This window comes from Lissotriton helveticus, chromosome 7 (assembly GCF_964261635.1).
Source record: "Lissotriton helveticus chromosome 7, aLisHel1.1, whole genome shotgun sequence".
In the NCBI taxonomy this organism is placed as follows: Eukaryota; Metazoa; Chordata; class Amphibia; order Caudata; family Salamandridae; genus Lissotriton; species Lissotriton helveticus.
In genome coordinates this window covers 148,737,639-148,765,114 of record NC_136068.1, presented here as the reverse complement: position 1 = coordinate 148,765,114, position 27,476 = coordinate 148,737,639, and the positions used below count along the sequence as shown (strand labels likewise).

The following is a 27,476-nucleotide window of genomic DNA, read 5'->3' as shown; positions in this document are numbered from 1 at the left end:
CTGCGTAACAATTTGATGAAAAGGGTTCGAAATAGATGGGCACAAAGAACAAGTTACTTACCTTCGGTAACGATATATCTGTAAGAAACAGTAGTTAGTATTAGATTCCTTACCTTAGAATATCCCCAGGCGTCAGTCTGGATCCGGAAACTTTTGCGTAGCAGTACCCCTGCGCGTCGGTAGGCGTCGTCTGCAGGCGTCCCCTGCGGCTCCGCGTCGTCGGCGTCGTGCGCCGTGATGACGTTGCTGGAGTATATAGACGCCGCCTCCGCGCGCTGACGTCAGTTCTTTGCACACAGCTTTTCCGCGCCAGAACACGCAGAGCCATGTGAGAACTAACACTGGTGCCATTTGAAACTAGGGCCCTGAAAGGGATGTCCTTAACCCTAGGTATCAGTTCGCAGAACGGGGAGGATGGGTGGGGCGGTAAGGAATCTAATACTAACTACTGTTTCTTACAGATATATCGTTACCGAAGGTAAGTAACTTGTTCATCTGAAAGAAACAGGTTAGTATTAGATTCCTTACCTTAGAATAGATACCCCAGCAATACCAACCCCGGTGGTGGGTCTGCGAACCAATACAAACCTACACCAGAAAGTCCTGGAGGACCGAACGGCCAAAGAAGCCATCCCTCCGGACTTGACTGTCCAGGCAGTAGTGTCTCGCAAAGGTGTGCAGCGAGGCCCACGTAGCCGCCTGGCAAATGTCCTGCAAAGGGACTCCCAGGCCCAGGGCAGTAGTAGCCGCCGTGGCCCGAGTGGAATGGGCCCTCAGCCCAACAGGAGGCTCCTTCCGAGCCAAAGAGTAGCATGCTTTGATGCACAGGACGACCCACCGAGAGATGGTTCGTTTCTGTACCGCCCTTCCCTTCTTCTCACCCACGTAGCCAACAAACAGTTGGTCATCCACCCGGAACTGGCGTGTGCGATCCATATAAAATGAAAGCGCACGTTTTGGGTCCAGACGATGGAGCCGCTCCTCATCTTTTGAAGGATGCGGAGGCGGGAAGAAGGAGGGTAAGGTGATGGACTGCCCGATGTGAAAAGCAGAAACTACTTTGGGCAGGAAAGAAGGCCTAGTCCTAAGAACCACCTTGTCAGGATGGACGGACATGAAAGGAGGTTTGACAGAAAGAGCCTGGAGCTCACTCACTCTCCTGGCAGAGGTGATGGCAACCAGGAAGGCCGTCTTTAAAGTGAGAAGACGGAGAGGACAGGAATGAAGCGGCTCAAAGGGAGCACACATCAAGAATGTCAGAACCAGGTTCAAGTCCCACTGAGGCATCACGAACGGAACAGGTGGATACATGTGCGTGATGCCTTTCAAGAATCTCAGTACAATAGGGGACTTGAATAAAGATGGCTGATCAGGTAGCCTTAAGAAGGCGGAAAGGGCATAAAGGTAGCCCTTGATAGTGCCCAGAGCAGAGCCCTGCTGGGCAAGAGAAAGAAGGAAGAGGAGAACCTCGGAAAGAGGGGCAGAAAGGGGATCCACAGCCTTTGCTGTGCACCATGCCACAAATCTGTTCCACCGGCAGGCGTATACCGACTTTGTGGAGGGACGCCTGGCTGCCAGAATCACATCACAGACTTCAGGAGGCAAGTCGAATGGCCTCAACTGTCGCCGCTCAATCTCCACGCATGGAGGTGGAGGCTGGACAGGTTCGGGTGGAGGACCGTCCCCTGCTGCTGCGACAGAAGGTCCTCCTGAAGAGGCAGGCGGATCGAGGGACCGACTGACATGCTGAGTAGCTCGGGATACCAGTATCTTCGAGCCCAGTCCGGAGCCACAAGGATAACTTGGGCCCGGTCGCGCCTGATCTTCTTCAGCACTCTGGGCAGAAGTGGTATAGGCGGAAAGGCGAACAACAGACCGCAACTCCACTCGCGCCGAAAGGCGTCGCCGAGCGAGTGCCGTCTTGGAAACTCCAACGCGCAAAATTGATGACATTGCGCGTTCTCTTCTGTGGCGAATAGATCTAACCAAGGCTCTCCCCATTGCTGAAAGAGGCCGTTCGCCACGTCCGAGTTCAGACGCCATTCGTGATCCACCGAGCACCGACGGCTGAGTTCGTCCGCCCTGGCGTTCAGAGAACCTGCCAGGTGTTGAACCGTCAGAGTCACGCCCTGACGTTCCAGCCATTGCCAGAGGCGCAGAGCCTCCTGGCAAGGGGTCCACGACCCCACACCGCCCTGTTTGTTGCAGTACCACATGGCGGTGGTGTTGTCCGTGAACACCTGCACTACACATTCCGGTGACAAAGGGGAGGAATGCCTTCAGTGCTAGGCGAATCGCCCGCAGCTCCAACATGTTGATATGGAGCCGGGACTCCGCCGGAGACCAGATGCCTCTGATCTCCGCCTCTCCCAAGTGGCCACCCCAGCCCTGGAGGGACGCGTCCGTCACAACTACGTGCTCCGGTTGGGGAAGGGAGAGGGATCTGCCTCTGACCCAATCGCGGTCCGTAAGCCACCACTGCAACTGTCTCGCAGCGCCCTCCGAGATCAGGACATGGTCGGATAGGTTGCCCTGATGCTGGGCCCACTGAAACTTCAGGTCCCACTGCAGAGCCCGCATCTGCTACCTGGCGTGATGCACCAGTAGGATGCAGGAGGCCATCAGCCCCAGAAGCCGCAGCGTCAACCTGACCGAAACCCGGGATAACGGCTGAAAGATGGGAATCAGAGCCTGAATATCCCGGACCCGCCGTTCCGGAGGATAAACCCGAAACTGCGCCGAGTCGAGAACCGCTCCGATGAAAAGGAGCTTTTGAGAGGGACACAGGTGTGATTTCGGCACATTGATGGAAAACCCCAGCTCGTGCAGGAGGTCTGCCGTCATCTGAAGGTGGTGGACGACTGTTTGGGGCGAGCCCGCCTTCAACAACCAGTCGTCGAGGTAGGGGAAGACTGAAACCCCTAACCGGCGCAGATGAGCTGCGACCACCGCCATCACTTTCGTGAACACCCGTGGGGCGCTGGTAAGGCCGAATGGGAGCACGATAAACTGAAAGTGCTCGTGGCCTACCGTGAACCGCAGGTAACGCCGGTGGGCCGGCAGGACGGGGATGTGAAAATACGCATCCTGCAAGTCCAACGCTACCATCCAGTCTTGTGGGTCTAGAGCAGCCAAGACCTGAGCCAAAGTCAACATCTTGAACTTCTCCTTCCGGAGGAAGCCGTTGACGTTCCGTAGGTCCAAGATAGGACGCAGGCCTCCTTTGTCCTTCTTGGGCACCAGAAAGTAGTGGGAGTAGCAACCACACCCTACTTCTGGCCCAGGAACGCGCTCGATGGCCCCCTTGGCCAAGAGGGCCGTAACTTCCTCCTGCAGAAGTGTCAAGTGGTCCCCCGACACACGGTGGTTCTGCGGTGGCATGGCTGGAGGAGTGGACTCGAAGGGGAGGGAGTAGCCCCTTCGGACGAGCTGCAGCACCCACCTGTCCGATGTAATCGCGCGCCAGCGGGAGTGGTGATGGCGAACCCTGCCACCCACTGGCGTCACATGGGCCCGAAAGCTCGGACTAGGAAGATTTGGAGGCTGCTGCGGGGGGAGGTGTGGACTGACTTCGCCGCTGCCCTCTACCGCCACCACGGCGGAATCCACGGCCGCCACCGCGCTGGGGAGCGTTCTGCGGCGCGTGGCTGGCAGCACGTGTGGGACCGCCCCTTCCTTGGCCACGAAAGGGGCGAAACAAACCCGTTTGCTGGCGCTGGGTCGAAAGACCCAAGGACTTTGCCGTGACCCTGGAGTCCTTGAAGCGCTCAAGCGCGTGGTCCGCCTTGTCACCGAACAGGCGACTGCCATCGAAAGGCATGTCCATGAGGGCATTCTGGACATCCGGCGAGAAGTTGGCGGATCTCAGCCAGGCATGGAGACGAATCGCCACCGTCGTGGACATAGCCCGTCCCAGCGAGTCGGTCGTGTCAAGACCACACCTTATCGAATACCTCGCCGCGTCCCGGCCTTCAACCAAGGCCCGGTTGAGCTTGTCCCGCACCTCCTGCGGGCATTGCGGCAGACACTCCGCGACCGTATCCCACAGAGAGTGGGTGTAGCGGCCCAAGAGGCATGCGGTATTGCAAGACCGCAGTCCAGCACTCAAAGACGAAAAGACCTTCTTGCCAAATTGGTCATATCGTTTCGATTCCCGATCGGGCGGGGTCGACGGGAATGCGGACTTGGAAGTGGAGGCCTGGATCACCAGACTCTCCGGGGAGGGATGGGTGGAGAGGAAGGCAGGGTCGTCCGAACATGGACGGTGACGCCTGGCAACGTTTCGGTCAACCGGTGCACCGGAAGCGGGCCTGGACCAGGTGCCCAAAAGGACATCCGTCAGGGCCTCATTAAACGGCAGCAGAGGCTCCTGTGGGCATGACTGCGGTTTAAATACTTCGGTGAGGATGTTAGGTTTCACCTTAGCGACGGGGAGCTCAAGGCTCAAGGCCTTGGCAGCCCTCATCAGGACCACCGAATAGGCAGCCACCGCCTCCGACGCCACAGGGGAAGGCGAGACAAACCCAGGGTTGGGCGACTCGTCCAGACCACTGGCATCACCCAAGTCACCTACCCAGTCCACGTCATACTGGCAGGCTCGTGACAAAGGGTCCTCAGACCCCTCCCAACCCTCTCCATAATCGTCCTCATCGCCATAGTGCGAGTCGACGATATAGACCGGCTCCTCGGAGCCAATGGGCCCCAACGGCGCCGGACTCGGCGTCGGACGATGCCGGTCCGACTCAGCGTCAGGAGTCAGAGAGGGAACGGACCGCCGCCGGCCGGAACCGACGGCGGAGTCACGGCGCCGCGCGGAGGCGGCACCACGGGTTGCCCCAATGGAATTGGCGCCGGAGAGGCCGGTGGACCAGCCGGCGACGACCCTGAAGGGCCCAGCGGCGCCGGGGCCGGAGCCGCCGGCGGCGCCGGGGCCGGAGCACCCGGCGGCATCGGAGCAGGTGCACCCGAACCGCTCGGGCCCCCAGACGGGACCGACGGCCCCGCAGGCGCCGGAGGAGACATCGCCCTCATAGCCATGAGGAACTCCTCAATCTCCTCGCGCGACGCGCCTTCCCCAGGGACCGACGGGTATGGGGCAGACGGCGTCGGCGACCCACGCGGGGCCGCGGGGGTGGGGCCACCCGAACCCCCGGCCGCATCACGCGGGCGTCGGGGGGAGTCGGGGGTACGATGACGACGCCCCGACTTCTTGTGTCGCTTACCTGATGAACCGGAGGAATGGTGGCGACTCCCGGAGCGCTCATGGCGGCTCCGCGATCGTTTCCTCGACCGCTCCCTCGACCTCCGACCGGACCGGGACCGCTCTCGACGCGGGGCCGACACTCGGAGCTCGAGCAGCTTGCGGGACCGCTCCCGTCTAGCTTTACTAGTCAAGGCCCGGCAGTCGACGCAGGACTCCACGTCGTGGTCCGCGCCCAGACACCGGAGGCAGAGTCGATGGTGGTCGGTGACCGACATCATGCGGTCGCACCCGTCGCAACTCTTAAACCCGGGCATCCTACCGGCACCTGAAGAAAGAGTTAGAGTTAACAAAAACTTGGTCAAAAGACCGGAGTACTGCTCTTCGGATCTGCGCTAACTGGCGCGGAAAAAAGAAGAACTGACGTCAGCGCGCGGCGGCGGCGTCTATATACTCCAGCGACGTCATCACGGCGCACGAACGCCGACGACGCGGAGCCGCAGGGGACGCCTGCAGATGACGCCTACCGACGCGCAGGGGTACTGCTACGCAAAAGTTTCTGGATCCAGACTGACGCCTGGGGATATTCTAAGGTAAGGAATCTAATACTAACCTGTTTCTTTCAGATATAGAGTTTGGAGACCTTTTTAGTTATGTAGCTCAATAAATGACAGCCTAAGAGAAGCAAAGAACTTACCGTTTCTTTAAGAAGTCTATCTTGGACAGCTTTCATATCTTCTCTCATGAGACGCATCTATGATCATTTATAAAGAACAGGGTTATTTATATTCTTTGCTTACGGCCATCCGCATACATTGCCAAATGGAATGCTAGTTTATGCTACTAAACAATATTTTTCATCACTATCTTTATTTTAGAAAGTAGAAAGGTTAAAACTGTAAAAGTCAGGTTTTTCCATAAAATTAAGGATCGATAAAATATTATTAAATGCTTCGCTACCATTCAGAAACTTATTTCTGATAAATACGGGTGCTCATGCAGATTCAAACTATGGCCCGTTGTCCATGTTCACTCCGAGTCTGGAAAAGTTTTCAGCCATGACAGATTACCGATGCTAGGTGGCACTGTCACATCAATTGTGGATTCATCTACTTGTTTTTCCATGTCTCACACACGGCAGAATGAACAAAACAAAAGCAATTATGCCCTCAAGAGGGAGGGAGACAGGAGGTGATGAGACATTTCCAGGTAGCAATAGTCATCAGAAAGAACAATGTTAAGCAGTGTTCAGAGGGAGCAAACTTCCACAGATATCATACATAAAACATTCCCAAATCATGTCTGATATGAGTAAGGCTCGTGAACACCTATGATACGCACAAATAGAGCTGACGTGAAGGAATAATAGAATGAATGAATAAGTAGCTCTTAAGTAGTATCATTTCAAACCAAAACTGAGCTTTATCCTGCTCACCTGATCAGTAATAGTCAGCAAAACAGTGTACAGATGCCCGGTAACTGCTTGGCAAATGGACAGATTCAGAAATCCTTTAAGGAAGGAAGATGTAACCACATTGCTCTTAACTACTTGGGTGTATCCTTGCTAGCTAACTCATGCCACAGCGTATCACATAAGGATATCCACCTAGATAGAGACACTCACTCTGTTTTCTAAAGGCTTTTTTGCTTGCTACCACCAAGACCAACACAAATGTTGATCACGTCTGAATTCCCTAGTCCTATGCAAATAGAGATTGACGGATAATCTTGGGTCCTATTTGTGTAATTTCATTTATTAAGTTGAGGAGGCTACACGTGGAAGCCACCAGCACTCACCTTTGGGGGCTGACACCTATTTTCCCTTATCAGACTTTTACTCAGAGAAAGAAAAGAAAAGAGAAAAACACAAAAGGGGATAAAGGTTGCGGAGAACGACGGAAAAACAGTGACAAAGAAAAGAGGCAAGGAATAAAATGAACTGGAAAACGTGATATAAAAGGGGCATGGTGTGTCTAGTGTTGGATTAAAGAGGCATTAAGTGGAATCAAGACTACGCAGCATGAGAATTCCGCACCCCTACCTTCGATAGAGCCAGCCACATTAAGCACTAGTACTTAGTCCTCCTCTTTGAAGGAGTAAAGCAGAGGAAAGAAAGACAATGAAGAAGTCATTGAGCCAAGTGAAACTACCTTAAGCAAAATGAACAAGTTACTTACCTACGGTAATGCTCTTCATTGTATTTTTCTAACCGGAAATTGTTCACCTTTTAAATATTCCACAGTTGTGAGACTGGATCCAAAAACATTTCAGCAGTAACTCTGCATTAGGTGGCACCATGTGGCTCTGCAATGATGCAATTCAGCTCTGGAAATGACGTATGGAGCCTATATAGGAGAAGCGTGGCTCAATGGTTAGAGCGGCAGACCCTGATGCACAGATCTGGCCCGGGACCAGGGTTCAATTCCCACCTCAGCGGCTCTTGGACTCAATCTCCCCGGACCTGATCATTCTCGCCTCGGTGCCTAGACTAATCATGGGTCCCACTCTGTGACTCTGGGCAATAGCTTGCTTAATCTCCACAACGGCCCCAGCAGTGCTTGGATGCCTGGCTTCACCTTGGGGGTGTCAAGGAGTGGACATTTCACATGGAAAAGCCAGGAAGGGTTCCACAGCGGTATGAGTGCAGCGCCGGGACGCCCCGTCGCGTGGGCAGCCGTGCGCTATACAACACATTTACATTTACACTCATGCATGCAGATGTCAGTTGCTTTCGAGGCTGTCCGTGTCTCCGGACACAGAGCCCCAACAGCAAATTGTCTTTGGCCAGTGTGCCGATTCTTAAGCTTGGGAACTTATTAACAGACATAGTCAAATTCACAGAATGGGAAGGATGGTAAGGTCAGAAAGAGCTTGATCAAAGGTAAGTAACTTGCTCTTTTGATAGCGACTTCTAGCTGCAGATTCCTCACTTTTTGAATAGATACCAAAGCAGTACCTATTTGGAGATGGGTCTGTGAGTGGACTCAAACTAAAAAGTACTGTAGGACCGAGCAGAAGAAATGCTCCTTTCAGGGAATCTGGTTATCCAGAGCAGTGCTTCATGAACGTATGGAGTGATGCCCATGTAGCTGCCTGCCACATGTCCAGGACAGGAGTACCGAGTGCCAATGCAGTGATAGCAGCTTTGGATCTGGTGGACTGAGCTGAGCCTGCTTTTTGGCCAATGTGTAGCAGCTCTTAATACAGAGCACACTTCAGCGGGAGATGGTCCTCTTCTGCACGACCTTGCCTTTTTTGGCTCTGGTGAACCTCACAAAAATCTGATTTTCCACTTAGTGTACCCTTGCTACAACAGCAATTGCCACAATTTAATACAAGGTTCAGTCATAACCCATCCCATGAAGGAGACTAAAAGTAAAGCACAAGTTACTACTTGTGTAACGATATATCTGTAAGAGACATTAGTTAGTATTAGATTCCTTACCTTAGAATATCCCCAGGCGTCAGACTGGATCCGGAAATTATTGCGTAGCAGTACCCTTGCGCGTCGGTAGGCGTCGTCTGCGGCTCCGCGTCCGTCGTCGGCGTCGTGGGCGCCGTGATGACGTCGTCGGAGTACTTAGACGCCGCCTCCGCGTGCTGACGTCAGTTCTTAGACACAGCTTTTCCGCGCCAGAAACGCAGAGCCATGTTAAAAACCAACACTGGTGCCATTGAAACTAGGGCCCTGAAGGGGACAACCCTAACCCTAGATATTGGTTCGCAGAACGGGGAGGATGGGTGGGTCGGTAAGGAATCTAATACTAACTAATGTCTCTTACAGATATATCGTTACACAAGTAGTAACTTGTGCATCTGAAAGAGACACGTTAGTATTGAATTCCTTACCTTAGAATAGATACCCCAGCAATACCAACCCCGGTGGTGGGTCTGCGAACCAATAATCACACCAGAAAGTCCTGGAGGACGGAACGGCCAAAGAAGCCATCCCTCCGGACTTGACTGTCCAGGCAGTAGTGTCGCGCAAACGTGTGCAGCGATGCCGACGTAGCTGCCTGACAGATGTCTTTATAAGGGCACACCTCTGCCCAGGGCAGTGGTGGTCGCCGTCGCTCGGGTAGAATGAGCCCGCAGCCCAACCGGGGGCTCCTTCCTAGCCAAGGAGTAGCAAGCCTGGATACACAGGATGATCCACCGGGAGATGGTCCTCTTGTGCACCGCTTTCCCCTTCTTAGCGCCCACGTAACCAACAAAGAGTTGGTCATCCACCCGGAACTGGCGTGTGCGATCCAAATAGAATCAGAGCGCACGTTTTGGGTCCAGACGGTGGAGCCGCTCTTCCTCTTTAGAGGGATGCGGTGGCGGGAAGAAGGTTGGCAAGGTGATAGACTGCCCGATGTGAAAGGCCGTGACAACCTTGGGCAGGAAAGAAGGTTTGGTACGAAGCACCACTTTGTCCGGATGGACAGAAAGGAAAGGTGGAGTACAAGAAAGAGCCTGGAGCTCACTTACTCTCCTGGCAGAGGTGATGGCAACCAGGAAAGCAGTCTTCAAAGTCAGAAGGCGAAGAGGACAGTTGTGAAGTGGCTCAAAGGGAGCGCACATCAGGAATGTTAAAACCAGGTTCAAGTCCCACTGAGGCATCACAAACGGAACAGGAGGAAACGTGTGAGTGATGCCCTTAAGAAATCTGTTAACAATAGGGGACTTGAACAAAGAAAGCTGATCAGGTAGCCTGAGAAAGGCTGAAAGGGCAGAAAGGTAGCCCTTGATAGTGCCCAGAGCAGAGCCCTGCTGGGCAAGAGAAAGAAGGAAGAGAAGAACCTCAGAAAGAGGGGCAGAAAGTGGATCCACAGCCTTTGCTGTGCACCATGCCACAAATCTGTTCCACCTGCAGGCGTATACCGACTTTGTGGAGGGACGCCTGGCTGCCAGAATGATGTTACAGACTTCAGGAGGCAAGTCAAATGGCCTCAACTGTCGCCGCTCAATCTCCAAGCATGTAGGTGGAGACTGGACAGGTTCGGGTGGAGGATCGTCCCCTGCTGCTGCGACAGAAGGTCCTCCTGAAGAGGCAGACGAACCGGGGGATCGACTGACATACTGAGTAGCTCTGGATACCAGTACCTTCGTGCCCAGTCCGGAGCCACAAGGATGACTTGGGCCCGGTCGCGCTTGATCTTCTTCAGCACTCTGGGCAGAAGTGGTATAGGCGGAAAGGCGTACAACAGACCGCAACTCCACTCGCGACGAAAAGCGTCTCCGAGCGAGTGCTGCCTTGGAAATTCCAACGCGCAGAACTGATGACATTGCGCGTTCTCTTCGGTGGCGAATAGATCTAACCAAGGCTCTCCCCATCGCTGAAAGAGGCCTTGCGCCACGTCCGAGTTCAGGCGCCATTCGTGATCCATCATGCACCGACGGCTGAGCTCGTCCGCCCTGGCGTTCAGAGAACCTGCCAGGTGTTGAGCCACCAGGGTCACGCCCTGGCGTTCCAGCCATTGCCAAAGGCGAAGAGCCTCTTGACAAAGGATCCACGACCCCACCCCGCCTTGTTTGTTGCAGTACCACATGGCGGTGGTGTTGTCCGTGAACACCTGCACTACACTCCCCCGGACAGAGGGGAGGAATGCCTTCAGCGCTAGACGAATCGCCTGTAGCTCCAACAGGTTGATGTGGAGCCGGGCCTCCGCCGGAGACCAGAGGCCTCTGATCTCCGCCTCTCCCATGTGGCCTCCCCAGCCCTGGAGGGACGCGTCCGTCACAACTACGTGCTCCGGTTGGGGAAGGGAGAGGGATCTGCCGTTGACCCAATCGCGGTCCGTAAGCCACCACTGCAGCTATCTCGCAGTGCCCTCCGAGATCAGGACGTGGTCGGATAGGTTGCCCTGATGCTGGGCCCACTGAAACTTCAGGTCCCACTGCAGAGCCCGCATCCGCCACCTGGCGTGATGCACCAGCAGGATGCAGGAGGCCATCAGCCCCAGAAGCCGCAGCGTCAACCTGACCGAAACCCGGGATAACGGCTGAAAGATGGGAATCAGAGCCTGAATATCCCGGACCCGCTGTTCGGGCGGATAAACCCGAAACCGCGCCGAGTCCAGAACTGCTCCGATGAAGAGGAGCTTCTGAGAGGGACACAGGTGTGACTTCGGCACATTGATGGAGAACCCCAGCTGGTGCAGGAGGTCTGCCGTCGTCTGGAGGTGGCTGACGACTGTCTGGGGCGAGCCCGCCTTCAACAACCAGTCGTCGAGGTAGGGGAAGACTGAAACCCCTAACCTGCGCAGATGAGCTGCGACCACCGCCATCACCTTCGTGAACACCCGTGGGGCGCTGGTAAGGCCGAAGGGGAGCACGGTAAACTGAAAGTGCTCGTGGCCCACCATGAACCGCAGGTAGCGCCGGTGGGCAGGCAGGACGGGGATATGAAAATAAGCGTCCTGCAAGTCCAACGCTACCATCCAGTCTCCTGGGTCCAGGGCAGCCAGGACCTGAGCCAGTGTCAGCATCTTGAACTTCTCCTTCCGGAGGAAGCCGTTGACGTTCCGTAGGTTCAAGATAGGGCGTAGGCCCCCTTTGCCCTTCTTGGGTACCAGAAAGTAGTGGGAGTAGCAACCACACCCTACTTCTGGCCCAGGAACGCGCTCGATGGCCCCCTTGGCCAAGAGGGCCGTAACTTCCTCCTGCAGAAGTTGCAAGTGATCCCCCGATACACGGTGGTTCTGCGGTGGCATGGCTGGAGGAGTCGCCTCGAAGGGGAGGGAGTAGCCCCTTCGGACGATCTGCAGCACCCACCTGTCCGACGTGACAGTGCGCCAGTGAAGGTGGTGATGGCGAACCCTGCCTCCCACTGGCGTCACATGGGCCTGAAAGCACGGACTAGGAGGGTTTAGAGGCGGATGCTGCGGGGGAAGGTGTGGACTGACCTCGCCGCTGCCCCCGACCACCAGGACGGCGGTTCCCACGGCCGCCACCGCGTTGGGTATTGCCCTGCGGTGCGTGGCTGGCGGCACGTGTGGGCGCACCCCTTCCGTGGCCACGAAAGGAGTGATAGGCAGCCGATTGCTGGCGCTGGCCCGAGAGGCCTAAGGACTTGGCCGTAGCCCTGGAGTCCTTAAAACGCTCAAGCGCATGGCCATCGAACGGCATGTCCATAAGCGTGCTCTGGACATCTGCCGAGAAGTTGGCGGACGTCAGCCAGGCGTGGCGTCTGACCGCCACCGTCGTTGCCATCGCTCTACCCAGCGAGTCAGTGGTATCCAGCCCACACCGGATGGAATATTTGGCTGCATCCCGGCCCTCCACAAGGGCTTGGCCGAGTTTGGCCCGTACCTCCAACGGACACTCTGGCAGCACTTCCGCGACCTTATCCCACACAGAGTGGGTGTAACGTCCCAAGAGGCAGGCGGTGTTAGAAGACCGCAGGCCGAGGCTAATAGAGGAGAAGATCTTCTTCCCATACTGGTCATACCTCTTGGATTCCCGGTCCGGGGGTGCGGACGGGAATGCGGTCTGGGAATTGGAGGCCTGGATGGCCAGGCTTTCGGGGGTAGGGTGGGAGGACAGAAAACATGGGTCGCCCGGGTGGCGTCTGGCCACGTTCCTATCTACGGGCGAACCCGTAGCGGGCTTGGACCAAGTGCCCAGCAGAACGTCGGTCAAGGCCTCATTAAAAGGCAGCAGAGGCTCGGCCGAGCTTGACTGCGGTTTAAGGACCTCAGTGAGGAGGTTAGTCCTCACGGCCGCGACGGGGAGCTCAAGGCCCAAGGCCTTGGCAGCCCTCATCAGCACCACACCATATGTTGCCCCCTCCTCCGAAGCCACGGTAGGAGGGGAGACACACCCAGTGTCTGGAGAGGTGTCCAGGCCACTGGCCTCCCCAAGGTCTTCTGTCCAGTCCTCACGAGACTGACACTCTCTGGTCAGAGGGTCCTCAGACCCCTCCCAGTCCTCTCCTTCACCCATCTCCTGAAATTCAGGGTCCTCAACCAATGGGGCCTGTTCATAAAAGTGAAAATCACCCAACGGCGTCTGGAGCGGCGCCCAACAGGGCCGTCCCGACGGCCGAACAGGAACGGAAGGAGGACCGGGTCGGCGCCGCCCGAGGACGGCACCGGAGGCGACACCTGAGGGTCCGACGCCGGGGAGGTCGTCAGATCCACCAGCGACGAACCAGATCCCGAAGGAGGACCAGCGGCGTCCTGCGGCGCCGGGCCCGAAGGCGCCGACGGCGTCGGAACAACTGTACCCCTCGGCGCCGGGCCGAAGGCGCCGGCGGCGTCGGGGCCGAAGCACCCGACGGCGTCGGGGCCGGAGCCGCCGACCCGCTAGGGCTCCCTGACGGGTCCGCTGGGCCCGGAGGCGCCGCGGAGCCCGTCGGAGGAGAGAGTTTCCTCATGGCCATGAGGAAGCGCTCGACCTCCTCCGGCGTCGCGTTGAGCTCAGGGACCGTAGGGTATGGGGCTGGACGCGGCGCCCGCGACTCCGACGGAGCCGTGTGGGCGGTGTCACCCGAACCCCCGGCCGCATCGGGCGAGCGTCGGGGGGAGTCCGAGGAGCGATGACGCCGCTTGGACTTCTTGTGCCTCTTACCTGACGACGACTTCGACCCGGAGGAGTGCGGCCTACACTCGGAGCTGTGGTGGCTCCGGGCCCGCGACCTGTCCCTCGACCTCCCATGGGATCGGGACCTCTCTCGGCGCGGGGCCGACTGCCGGAGGTCTAGGCGCCTACGGGACCGCTCCCGCCTGGCTTTCGAAGAGAGGGCCCGGCAGTCGGAGCAGGCCTTGTCGTCGTGGTCGACGCCCAAACACGACAAACAGACGCGGTGAGGATCCGTGGCCGACATCAGCCGGTCGCAATCGTCACAAGGTTTGAAGCCGGGCATCTCTATCGGCACCGTTTCGGAGTCGAGAGACTTCGAAATAGTAATCAAAAAGGATCAAAAAAGTTTAGTCAAAATTGACTAGGGTTACTGCTTTTTCCAGATCTGCGCTTGCTGGCGCGGAAAAAAGAAGAACTGACGTCAGCACGCGGAGGCGGCATCTAAGTACTCCGACGACGTCATCACGGCGCCCACGACGCCGACGACGGACGCGGAGCCGCGGACGACGCCTACCGACGCGCAAGGGTACTGCTACGCAAAAATTTCCGGATCCAGTCTGACGCCTGGGGATATTCTAAGGTAAGGAATCTAATACTAACGTGTCTCTTTCAGATCTAAAGGTTACAGCCACGTGTAACACTCCTAATGTAATCTATTTACTTAAATGTCCTTGTGGCTTAAGTTATGTCATCAAAACGGAAAGGAAGATAGGAACTCGCATTTTGGAGCATAAAAGCAATACTCGTACTAAGAACTTGAAATCATTGGTGGCAGCTCACTTCACAGACAAACAACATAATATTTGTCAACTGAAATTTCTCATACTAGAAGTAATTGACAAGAAAGAGTGAGTCGACAACAATAGACTACTCCAACAAGAGAATCGTTGGACACCATGAAACCTCATGGATTAAATGACCACATTGAGTTTTTGTGCTACCTATAAGTTTTCATATTAATTTTTAGGTTTTGCCCTGGCCGTAGCAACTGCGTAGCAGTTGCTCCGCCCAGGGCGAAATCTTATGTCCTACATATGGGGCTTTGGTCCCGCCTCTGTCTTCCATTGGCTAGCTCCATAAATGGAGGCTAGCCATTGGAAGAGATTGGCTGTCAATCACGCTTTCCCCGTGAAAACGCGATTCGGGGGCGTTTCTCGGTCTTTTTTTAAGTCCCGCCCCTTTGTCCTGGGCAGCGCTGTGATTGGCTGCCGGTCCGGGACACCCCCGTGACGTCATTCCCCGGGCCGCGCTGTGATTGGCTGGCCGGCTCGGGACCTGACTTGTTTTTCTTTCAGTTTTATATAGCGATGTCAATCTTTCGGCCAGCGGAGCTATCCTTGCTCGTTGCTTGCAATAGCCAATGAGAGCTAACTGTATGTCTAGTCGAACCAATCAGAAAGGCGCCTCCAAAATGGAATAAGTGAAGGCAAAAAACGAGTGGCGTGCTAAACTGGTTTTACTTGTATCGTCTTGGGAGAAAGTAATTTTAGGTCAGGCAGCATAGAGAACACATTTTACGGTCTACGCCCGAGCCTCCATTTCCATCTCTATTTGGATTTATATATGTATTGCTTTGCCTGGCATTAACATGGCTGCTTCGATAGTTCTTGATTTCCTGCCTTTAGTTTTCACAAGCAGTATCAAAGCAAAAACGTAAGCGGCTGTTTCAAATTAAATCTGTTAGTCATGTATGTGCGCCAATTAAAGAACACATTCACGATAAGGATATACGCTTTTATTACTCCTATTTCTCGCAATGGCTTAACTCCCTCACGCTGGTGACGCCATCAAGCTGCGCCTATTAGTAGAGGTCAGGTGATTGGCTCGTTGAAACGCTGCGTGTCTCGCGCTCTCCTCTTCGCATCTTCTCATCCTTTAAACGCAGGCATGGAGGCGCTGGCTTTGCGGCTCTTTGAGATCGAGGCGGTTAAGTTTGGGAGCTTCCAGCTTAAGAGTGGTCTCCTCACCCCAGCCTACTTTGACCTGCGCGGTATCGTCTCTCACCCCGACCTTATGAACCAGGTGTGCGATTGTATGTTTGGATACTTAACGCAGAGTATTTATGCACTGTCTTTCTTGGAGCGTTTTGGCAGAGACCAGAATGATTAAGTGGAGACGGTGAGCCCTTGTACTGTCAAGGTGGGGGTCGGATGATAAGCGACTGAATGCAAACCCGTTAAATGGCACAACTCTTCATTTGTGGACAATTTCAACAAGCCTTGCTTTTTATAAAACTTTTTTTTTAACCAAAGCCATGTAAAACTTGTTAGGCACTCACATTTAAAACCTAATCTCCAAGTTTCAGCGTGCAATAGCATTCTATTAAAAGCCGTGACAGACTGGAGACCTAAAGTGCTATTTTCTTTTTCATCCACTGCTCTAAAAGGCGAAACTGCCCTCTCTTTACAGCAGCTTGTGTACGTGCTGCCTCTAGGGGTACCAGATTTTCAAAACCAGAGCCAGTGACTTTCGTAGTCTTGGAAGTTGGACTAAATGAATGGTGGTATTGATGCGAGATGCTGAAGTGCTACAATACAGCACTCCCAACCAAAGAAGGGCCAGGCTGCAAAAGACCAGTATTTCATAGGTTGTCCACTTTGCTTTGCCCCCCCCCTTTTTTTGTTTTAAAGAAACATTGACTAGCCTAGATGCTGTGATAAGGACCAGTCTGTCCTTGACCAAGCATTACCTAGGCAGCGTGGCTGAAAGCCTATTCCCACAAAGGAGGTAGCTCTCAAACCACACAGAGTAGAGAGTCACTGTGTAATAAATACGGTGGTGTCCTTAATTCATTTCCTTTTGAATCGGATTTATCTAATTTCAACAAAACGGATCGCCTTCCATTTGATCCAAAAGTACCAGGCCAAAATGTGTTAACCCCCTTGTATTCTGAGAAGTTCATTCTACATAAGACCATTGGATTTTATTTGAGTCTTGAATAGCACTTGCTAGATACGAGGGAATCAGAGTGCTTTACAGGTCATGTGAATACATAAATACGTTTATTAGCGGTACAAAGGGAATTCTGAATGTAAAAGTCACAAACATTATAGCACTCAATGGTTATAGAGTCAAATGAAAAACAGTGTATATGGAGGAGAATGGCATCAGGAAAAAAGGCAAATGTGCAAGTCACATTGAGGCAATTGAGCAGGTTTTGAAACTGTCTAGAAGGTGTTAATCATCAAGGGTAACTAAGAACAGTTTGTGTGCCTGTAGAAGTAGCTGTTGAGTAGTAAATATTTGAGTTAACCTTCAAAGGAGATGTTGCAGCGGAGATCTGTAGGTAGCGAGTTCCAGCTCTTCGGAGCATTACCTGAGAAGGAACGAGATTGAGATCTTTTCTTGAAGTTTAGAGGAAGGAGAAGAAGAGTATCCGTCTTCTCAGTTTTCGGGCTCTTCCAGCTCTTCAGATTCTGCTTTCTAGCGATTGGGGGGGATGGTGCAGATGGAGATTGTGTGAAGCACTTTGTGGGTGATGCAGGCTGTCTTGAAAAAGCATCTGCCTTCAATGGGAAGCCATTTGAGACTACTGAGGGCAGGAGACATGTGGTCAACTTTTTAGGTTTCGCTTGTCGAAAGCTGCGCACCGCGCAGCTTTTCGGCGCAGGCGAAATCTAATGTTTACAAGTATGTGGCTTGGGAATCCGCCCTCTGTTCCATTGGCTAGCTCCATAAATGGAGGCTAGCCATTGGAACAGAGATCTGTCCGTCAATCGCAGAGCAGATTCGGGGGCGTTCCGGCCATTTTTACTCATCCTGCCCCTTTGACAACGTCATGCGGCCGTGGGCGGGGTTTATTTTTTTTTTGTCGTCCAGGTTTGTTTTGGCCATTCCGCGGCCGACTGCCGCCGGAGGAAGTCCAGGTCCAGGTGAGTGATTGTGGCCGTTCCCGCCGCCCACCCTCCCGCTGTCCGTGTTCCCGTTCCTGCCCCCCCTCCCGCTGTTCGTGTTCCCGCCCCCCCCCGCTGTCCTTTCCCGCCCCCCTCCCGCTGTCCGTGCCTTTCCTGCCCCCCCCCCTCCCGCTGTCCATGTGTGCCCGTTCCCGCCTGCATTCTCTCTTTGCTGGAGGCTTTTAGCAGAATCCTGGCCTAAGCTGCATGGTCCCACTGTACATACATGCACAATGCAGATTGAGTGAATTTGCAGTAACTCTAACCGTGCACGTCTGTGTTCCTTCGGATGTTCACCCTCTCGCAGTGCAGCACTCTCGGCAATGGTGCCCCGATCTGCCCTGATCACTTTGAGGGATATCAAGGTCTTATGTGCTGATGCACGATTACAGGAATGGAGCAGGTCGCCGATTGCCGACTTTGTTGCACACCACAATCCGAGGGATCCCTGCGTTAGTGAGTAGGGGCAGGCCTGAAGTAGCTGGACGATGTGGGGTGTGTACTTCTCGCTGGTCTCAGACCGCATGATGGCCGCCGTGATCTTTCGTCCCTGGGGTCAATCGATCCCACCACCATCCGCAGCTAAGATCAGAGGCCTGTGTTGTTGCCTGCAGGACCCCCCCCCCCCGGGCTGTGCCGGCATCCGTTTGTTTCCATCCGCCAACCATCAGGGTGATCGATTGCAGGGTGTCCAGGGGTACCTCTGTGCCTGGTGGTTCCGTGTCACATTTGTGCGCCTGCCCCCCCTCCCGCTGTTCGTGTTCCCGCACCCTCCCGCTGTCCTTTCCCGCCCCCCTCCCGCTGTCCGTGCCTTTCCTGCCCCCCCCCCCTCCCGCTGTCCATGTGTGCCCGTTCCCGCCTGCATTCTCTCTTTGCGGGAGGCTTTTAGCAGAATCCTGGCCTAAGCTGCATGGTCCCACTGTAAATACATGCTCAATGCAGATTGAGTGAATTTGCAGTAACTCTAACCGTGCACGTCTGTGTTCCTTCGGATGTTCACCCTCTGGCAGTGCAGCACTCTCGGCAATGGTGCCCCGATCTGCCCTGATCACTTTGAGGGATATCCAGGTCTTATGTGCTGATGCAGGATTACAGGAATGGAGCAGGTCGCCGATTGCCGACTTTGTTGCACACCACAATCCGAGGGATCCCTGCGTTAGTGAGTAGGGGCAGGCCTGAAGTAGCTGGACGATGTGGGGTGTGTACTTCTCGCTGGTCTCAGACCGCATGATGGCCGCCGTGATCTTTCGTCCCTGGGGTCAATCGATCCCACCACCATCCGCAGCTGAGATCAGAGGCCTGTGTTGTTGCCTGCAGGACCCCCCCGGGCTGTGCCGTCATCCGTTTGTTTCCACCCGCCAACCATCAGGGTGATCGATTGCAGGGTGTCCAGGGGTACCTCTGTGCCTGGTGGTTCCGTGTCACATTTGTGCGCCTGCCCCCTTCCCGCTGTTCGTGTTCCCGCCCCCCCACCAGCTGTCCTTTCCCGCCCCCCTCCCGCTGTCCGTGCCTTTCCTGCCCCCCCCTCCCGCTGTCCATGTGTGCCCGTTCCCGCCCGCCCCCCCCCCGCTGTTCAGGTGTGCCCGTTCCCGCCCCCCCCCTCCCGCTGTCCGTTCCCACCCCTGTCGGTGAGCTGGTGCATTGAAGCACTGGAGCTGCAATGGTGCACTAGTGCACCCCGGGGTGCACTAGTCTCGCGCGGATCGACACTGAGGCGAAACCGTTGCATTGTAAATGCTTGTTTTCACTTTGTTCTCATACTTATTTTACCTCACCTCTCATACAGAACCTTAAATATGATGGTTATTGATGAACTTGTTTTCACATATTATGTATGTGTTATCATCCATATGTGCATTTTTAGGCTTGACAACCATTTCTTGACTCAGATATTGCTACTCATTACAAATGGCTAATTACTCTTGTTTATATATTGTTTATATTGTTATGCACAACTTATCAAAAGTTGTGAATCTTGACTGTTCGTCCATATATTTGTCATTTCGCATACTCAGTTATTTTTTTCGGCACTTTGGGGCATATTTATGAGTTCTGGCGCATCTCTGCAAATCAGCAGGGATGCGCCAGAACAAATGCGTCACGCAAAACTACCCTTGCATCACGGCGGATGCGCCGCGCCATGGCGTAAGGGTAGGCAGATGCGTGACGCATCTCGTGACGCAAGGGCGGCGCATTGCTGGAGTCGCGTCGCAAGCACGACGCGACTTCAGCAATGCTCGGGTGTGCCCTTTACTTAACGTGCTGCGTCAGTCCTTACGCCTGCTTTAAGCAGGCGTAAGGAATTGACGTAGCAGCGTCGCACAAGTGCCTGCGTGATATCTTGTAGATGTCACGCAGGCACTTTTGCGAGGCGCACCTGCCCGGGCACGCCCACCCTGCGCCGGAACGCCCACATGTGGCGCAGGGCTTTACAACGTGGCGCATCCCTGCGACCCATTTACAATGTGACACATCTAGGCAGATGCGTCACGTTGTAAAGCCCTGCGCCACATGTGGGCGTTCCGGCGCAGGGTGGGCGTTCCGGGGCAGGTGCGCCTCGCAAAAGTGCCTGCGTGAAATCTACAAGATTTCATGCAGGCACTTGTGCGACGCTGCTACATCAATTCCTTACGCCTGCTTGAAGCAGGCGTAAGGACTTATGCAGCACGTTAAGTATAGGGTACACCCGAGCATTGCTGGAGTTGTGTCACGCTTGCGACGCGACTCTAGCGACGCGACGCCCTTACGTCACAAGATGCGTCATGCATCTGCCTACCCTTGCGCCATGCCGTGACGCAAGGGTAGTTTTGCGTGACGCATTTGTTTTAGCGCATCCCTGCTGATTTGCAGAGATGCGCCTGTAGTGTCCTAGCTGACACTGTTAAGGGTTAACCATGTATGCCTACACTGAACACCCACCCACCACTGATGTCACGACATCACGTGACACAGTTAATAAAAGGAGCCGAGCGCACGTGCTCGTGGCTCACTAACCCACTATACCCCTGGTGTCCGTGCCACACTTATTACTAGCATGTGGGCCTAGGGCCCACGACTCTACAATGGCGACGAGGGAGTGTTTCGAACTCCACGCGACCCAGCCACTGCTAAAAAGGGGGAGAGAATCCTGCCCGAGCGAAGGGCACCCCCAGAGGAAGCAGCGCCGGCCGCCGAGTGCCCATGGGGCGTGCACCGTGCCCCGGGCCTAGCCAGTGATAAGGAAGTGATCGGGAGCTGACCCCGCACCTGTCCGGCCCCGCCGACTGCTGCTGTGCTGAGGGAGGCGTTCCTGCACCAAGCAGACCGTGCGGTGCCAACCCGCATCGGCCGCGACTGCCCCGGTGAGGAGAGACCGGGCGGAGCCCACCCGCCGCGGCCGGAGCCCAACTGTATGGCCCGTAGGCCGGAGGTGAGCACGGGGACTGCGTATGGCCCCGGGGGGTCGCGTATGCCAGAAGCGACCCCCTCATCGTTTGCCCATAAGCAGGGCTCACCCGCATGGCCAGAGCGCGAAATGGTGCCCGACGATAAACATTAAATAAAGCAGTGCCAGCGGAGCCCACCCGCGGCCTGCCTGAATCCGTCCCCTGCCCCCGCCCCGCGCAGCATGTGAAAAGGAGCTGCCGCGGGCGGGGAGAGGTAAAGCGAGTCCAGCGAAAGCCCCTTGGGCCTGCCTGCAAGCGGAGCCTACCCGCTATTGAACAACAGAGGCCCGTAATAAAGCACGACTCGCGGAGCCCACCCGCGGCCTGCTTCCAGCGTCCCCCGCCGCGCAGAGTGAGTGAAGTGCGGCGGCGGGGTGAAGAGATTGCACGGGAGAGTTGCGGGACACGAAAACAGAAGCGGATCCTACCCGCTGTGATCGCTGACTTGGCCCTGACCTGCGAAAGCGCTAGCTGCCGATCAGAGCAGCCCGTGAACACTTTGCCTGCTGCGGAGGGTAGGGAGCGGGCCCACCCCACGAGACTGTCACGAGCTGCCGGGCGCCTATACCAGAGAGCGTCAGGCAGGCAGGGAGGACGCAGAAAATGTGAAAAAATCGCCGCCGCCAGCGAACAGCAAGGTGCCCCATCTCCGGTGTCCCAGGCAGCAGAATGACTGCAAGTGGCCTGCCATGTGCAAAGACGCACCCACCCCGAGCAGCGTGTGCCTGAAGTGACTGCTGAGGCCCGGGGGAGGAGAGAAAAGTGCACAGTATGGCCATAGTACAAAGTTACCCCGCAGCATAAAGCGACAATGTGCCCCACCTCCTGGATTCCCTGCAAAGATTGCAAACGCCGCCAACACTGGAGGAGGACTGCAGATCCAGCGGTGCAAGCTGCATACTGCCCCAACGTGAAGAAGGAAAAGAAATGGGACTTACCTGTGGCCAGCAATGACTCCAGCCCCCTCCTGTCCTGCACACTCCTGGACAACAGCAGGTCCTGCAAGCCTGGGACTCCAAGCACAAAGGAAGAAAGCTCAAACAGGAAAGAAAGCCACTGCTGAAGAAAAGCAGCCTACACTGCCATCTAGTGGACACTGGGGAGAATTGCACCACAAGAAGCACTAAGAAGCAAACAAGCACAAGACAACGCAAGGGAAAGCCTACAAGGGAGAACAAGCCTGCAGCGACGAAGACGGAGACCCATCAACACTCCTGAAGTGACGCCTGTGGCCACAGGTGCTCACCGCAATCGCAGAAGACAACGACCTCACGCTGGACGTCGAGGGAGAGTCAGAAACTTCTACCGCAAGCAGCAAGATTCACAGGCAACCGACTGGAAGAGCGCAAGTGTACCCCGGACGCGGACAGTACAAGACAGCGCCTGAAAGTAAGGAAGCCACACCCAAAGCACCAGAAGACGTGCGAGGCAAGTACCCAAGTGTGAAGAAGAAAAGTGCGACACGCAAGTGGAAAAGCGACAACGCCAAAGAACCAAATGAACCGCAAGGAACAAAGCTACACTGAAGATGTATCACGACGGTACCAAGTGAAGCAAGAACTTGCCACTACACTGCACACTGACGTGCACCGGGAGAGTAACGCAAAGTTACCCCGCAGCCAAAAGGAGGCGAAACAACCAAGCAAGGTCAACGCCCCAAGAAGCTAAAGAACCTCACCGGAAGCGAGCACGAGAAGTGCATCCACTGGAGAAGGTCCATGGAGCGGTGAAGTAACCCTCCGGAAAAGCAGAGCACACGAAGAGCGCAGGAGAAACTGCGCCAACGCAAAAGCACTGCAGCAGAACCAATAGCGATCCCAACGGTCGCGGATAGCAAGAAAACTCACAAAGAGCAAGCTGTCCACCCCATCTGATAGCAAAGAAGATCGCCCAAGAAAAAGGATGATCCGACAAGCCAGAGGGGCGCCCAAACAAAAGCCGATCACCCAAAATGATCGCTAGAAATGAAAGAAGAAATTCTGCCAAGTCAGGAAGTATATGTCCTGCCAGAAGACGTCCGTAAACCGAGAGATAAGAAGACCCGGAGAGACGGACGCAACACCAAGAGTAACTAGAAGTAATTCGGAGACAAGAGAGAAGATCGTAATGACCGGTCCAGTCACCGAAGAGTGGAGAGAAGACAGTGTCCTAAAGACAGGACAAGACCAGATGGAAACAGGCGGAGTGCACGCTGCTTTGAAGAAGCCTGGTCAGCAAGACAAAGGAAGAAAGGTGACCGCACTGTGTCGTGAAAAGGAGAAGAGTGGCACGATGCCATGAAGAAGAGAACTAAAGTAAGAAGTCATGTGGCACGACGCCATCATCAACAACTTCTGGAAAAGGTGAAGAGAGGTGTAACAAGTCCACACACCTACAAGAAGAAGAAGAGGTGACACACTACAACATCGTGTACAGTGACCCGCACGTCCTGGAGAACACTGATAGCACCAAGAACAGAACAGGCACCTATTCACAAGACCCCGACGACCCGTGGACGGTAGGAGAGCACAGGCCGGACCATTGGCAACACCCACCTTTGGGATCGAGCGGAAGTCTGGAAGCTGAGGGAGCTCAGATGTTCTGAACAAGGAGAACTGACCAATCCACACCAGCCCGTGGAGATCCAAGGGGCAAAGGCCTCAGGGACACCGGTGGCAGAGGGTCCCAACACGAGAGATGAGTCCATCGCCGTCTAACCTGCATGTCCCGGGAAGATGAGGAACTTGTGCGCAAAGGCAAGAGTCAACAACTACCCTTCAGGTGGAGCTACGGACTTTGTGAGGTAGTACCCCATCGACTCCTCCATTCACACGTAGACTGTGGAGTTGGAGCAACGCTGTGGAATAATACCCGGCCCAGTGGAAACCTGGTAAAAGGGCCTCCGGTGATATCTCGTGGCAGGAGAACACCCACGAGAGGGGCGTCCTAGTGAGAAGAATGTCCTTCGAACACTCCACCCTTTGAAAAGTGAAGCCAAGCTGACTACAGTGAAGAAACCGACGGACCAGCTGAAGACAACCCCATCCAAGTCTAACTTCTGGTCATCCTGTTTGACGTCATCCTCAAAAGCAAGATCTCCGTGGACTGACCACCACACGTCCACGACGCAAGCAAAGAAGAACACGCCCACCGAGAACCAGGACGTCGAGCCAAGAAGAAATAAAGTCTCAGCAGCAATTTCCATGACCGTCATCAAGCAAGCAGCTGAAGAGACTCACTGTAAATTTGTAATTACTGTATATTTATGTACTTCCTCCCACAGGCTCGGACTTTTGCCTTTCCTTAATTTTTATTAAAGTTTGGGAGGAATGTAGTGTCCTAGCTGACACTGGTAAGGGTTAACCATGTATGCCTACACTGAACACCCACCCACCACTGATGTCACGACATCACGTGACACAGTTAATAAAAGGAGCCGAGCGCACGTGCTCGTGGCTCACTAACCCACTATACCCCTGGTGTCCGTGTCACACTTATTACTAGCATGTGGGCCTAGGGCCCACGACTCTACAGCGCCAGAACTCATAAATACGCCCCACAGTGTTTATCTTTGTCTCCCGTTTAGTTAACATTTATACACGCTATTCCGAACCAATATGATCGCCCAACTTATAAATGGCGCCCGTGCTTGGGCTTCTATGTTTCACTTTGGAATACCCAGTAGAGCGTAACACCTGACCTCAGTATCGGCAACGGTCTTCTCTCTCCTTGAACGCTATTTAACTAACTATCCAGTCGGCTGTGTTTGCACACACCCTGCTGAATTCCAAAGCTTCACCACGCGGGAGCGGGCACCATAATCGTGTAAGTACGTCTGCTTCACCGCACCACGGTAATCTTTCAAACACAGTTTGATTACAAATTTCTAACTCTGAGTCGTTTTGCCTTCACTGACAGCCACACACAGCATTGTTGAATTGGTTACGTAAGTGTTTACCCGTTGTTGCTACATTTGTGGGTGTTCACCCGTTTTTTATTGCTCGCATGAAACTCAATGGCCTTGCGCTACACACTGATTTATCATGTTTTCACACACTGCGACAAGAGTCTATCATGTTTCACAGTTGTAAACACCGCGCACTTTAACGGTTAACAGCGATAATCCTGCATGCTCACGGGTATGCCGGCCAGTTCGTTTCTTGCCGTTTTATACGTTTGGCAGCACACATGCACGTTTTTTACTATTAAACTTTGGTAATGGTCAGCATGACTGTTTCAAGAGCACTAACTTTCATCATCAGTTCTCTGACTTATGTTCATAGTAACCATCTAAACAAGGTCGCTTACTTTTTGTTAATCTTTTTTGTAACATGTAACGCCCATTTGGGCTGCGTTCCTCAAACATAAGTGTGTCCTATTGATTTTTATTGTAGATGTCATTCCCTGACGAAGGGCACTGGGCTACCTGAAATACATTGGGAAAGATGTATACTATTGAATATATAATTTAAATGAAAATGTGTCCTGCTGAAGCATGGAACGTGATATGAAGTGATATCAGATGTTGATACAAATAAACATCACAGTGAAGAACTAACTCGTTTAACTGAAGGAAATAATTTGTTTTGAAATTTTTACCTGATTTCATTGGGAACCAATGGTTGTGTGCAGGGGGACATCCCCTAATTAGGAGATGCAACTTGGTCATCGATGCTATGGACTGCCAGCAGGGCAGGTGATAATGAATCCTGCCAACAACTGGGTGCTCAAGATGAGACGTGGGCAGGCTAGGAGAGTTTGGAGGCTGTGACTGCAAGGCGGATTTTGGATTGACCTGACTGCTGACCACTCAACTCACAGGGATGGTAGGAACCGTGTCTGCGTTCACACTGAAGCTGGAGAACTTGCATGCCACAGTGGCTGGGTGGGTAAAGACACAGTTGTACACCCCTTCTATGGTCACAAAAGAGGCACAAAGGCGGATTGAGGGTGGTGAGAGGGCATAGGAAGGCCAAGGACCTGGCCACAGCCATACTGTCCTTAAAGCGCTCCAGCGCTTAATCCGACTTGTCTCCAAACAGACAGGAGCCATCAAGGGCATGTCCATGAGTGAGGACTGGACATCCCCAGAAAAGCCAGTCATCCTTAACCAGGCATAGCGTTGCAGGGCCACTATCGATGAAACTGCTCTGCCTAGTAAGTTGGTGGTGTCAAGTCCACAAAGGATGGTGAACTTCGCTGCATCTCTCCCATCGGCAATAGCCTGTGAGAGAACAGCCCATGCCTCCATCGCGACCATTGGCATGCACAACTGTATCCCACAGTGCATGGAAATAGTGGCATGAAAAACACAGGATGCTCACAGACCGCAGTTCTTTCCAAGACAGTCCAGCCTCCTGGATTACCTGTCCAGGCATGCGGTAGGGAATGTGCCAGTATTTAAGGGGGACACGGAGGCTTGGACCACCAAGCTCTCCAGGGTAGGGTGCTCTATGAGGAAATTTGGGTCCCCTGAAGCGGGGCAGTAGCAGCCTGAAATCGTCCTGTTCATAGGAGCCCCTTTGTTGGGCTTGGACCAAGTCCCAAGGAGGATGTTAGTAAGTGCCTCATTGAAAGGGAGAAGCTGTTCTGAATGGGGCAACCCTGGCTGAAACACTTCCGTCAAGACATTAGTCTTGACTGCCACCAAGGACAAGCTAAGGTCACGGACCTCAGTAGCCCTCCACCGCACTATTGAGAAGGAAGCACCCACCCTCCACTGTAGCCATGGTAGGGTAAGAAAGCATACCAGTATCTAGAGAAGTTTCCAGTCCACTGACTTTACCCAGATGCTCATCCCATTCCAGTTGTTCCTCATAAGGCTGATATTCTTCAGGGACCAGGGACCCCTCTCAAACGTCCACGAGTCCTAGCCTGGAAGAATAGAGACCGGCTCCAATCTAGAAGGCATGTCTTCGGTTGGCTCCGGAACCAACATGGGACAATGCTTCTCCGGCTCCGTGTCGGCGATGAAAATGGGGATGTGCCGCCGGTGGAGCGTGGGCCTCGGCATCGAGGAAGGTCGAGGTGGAAGGACCAGCGCACATCTGGATTCATCTGTGGATCCTTGGGGTCCGAATTTCTCCAGGCCAGAGCCATCAACATAGATCCAGTATGGGCCCCTCCTGAATCTGAGGGCCCAAAGGCATGCCGGAGGGAATGAGCCGCCCAAAGATGAGGTGCAAGGCCTAATAAAATTCTCGTGGTTGAGCGGGGCGCTCGAGCTCCTGGAAACTCAGGGAGGCGCGGAGCCGGCACAGACACTGGCTCAAACTGAGGAGCCAGGCTTCAAGATGCGACGCTCTCTCGTCTCCATGGCCCATGGATGAGGTGAAGTTAAAGCACGCTTTGACTTTAGTGGCAACTTCGAATGCAAAGACTACCTCAGGCTCTGTGACCGCTCCCAGGACC

General features: G+C 54.3%; 1 protein-coding gene across 4 annotated transcripts in view; it reads right to left on the bottom strand.

Moving 5' to 3' along the window:
- The window catches only part of SYCP2 (synaptonemal complex protein 2), a 2,783,385-nt gene that overhangs the window by 34,809 nt on the left and 2,721,100 nt on the right, over window positions 1–27,476 (bottom strand). For all 4 annotated transcript variants that reach the window (XM_078651823.1, XM_078651822.1, XM_078651824.1 and 1 more), the window contains one exon: window positions 5,898–5,954. In XM_078651823.1, coding sequence (XP_078507949.1) covers window positions 5,898–5,954 — 57 coding nt within the window. The remainder of the gene's footprint in view (window positions 1–5,897; window positions 5,955–27,476) is intronic.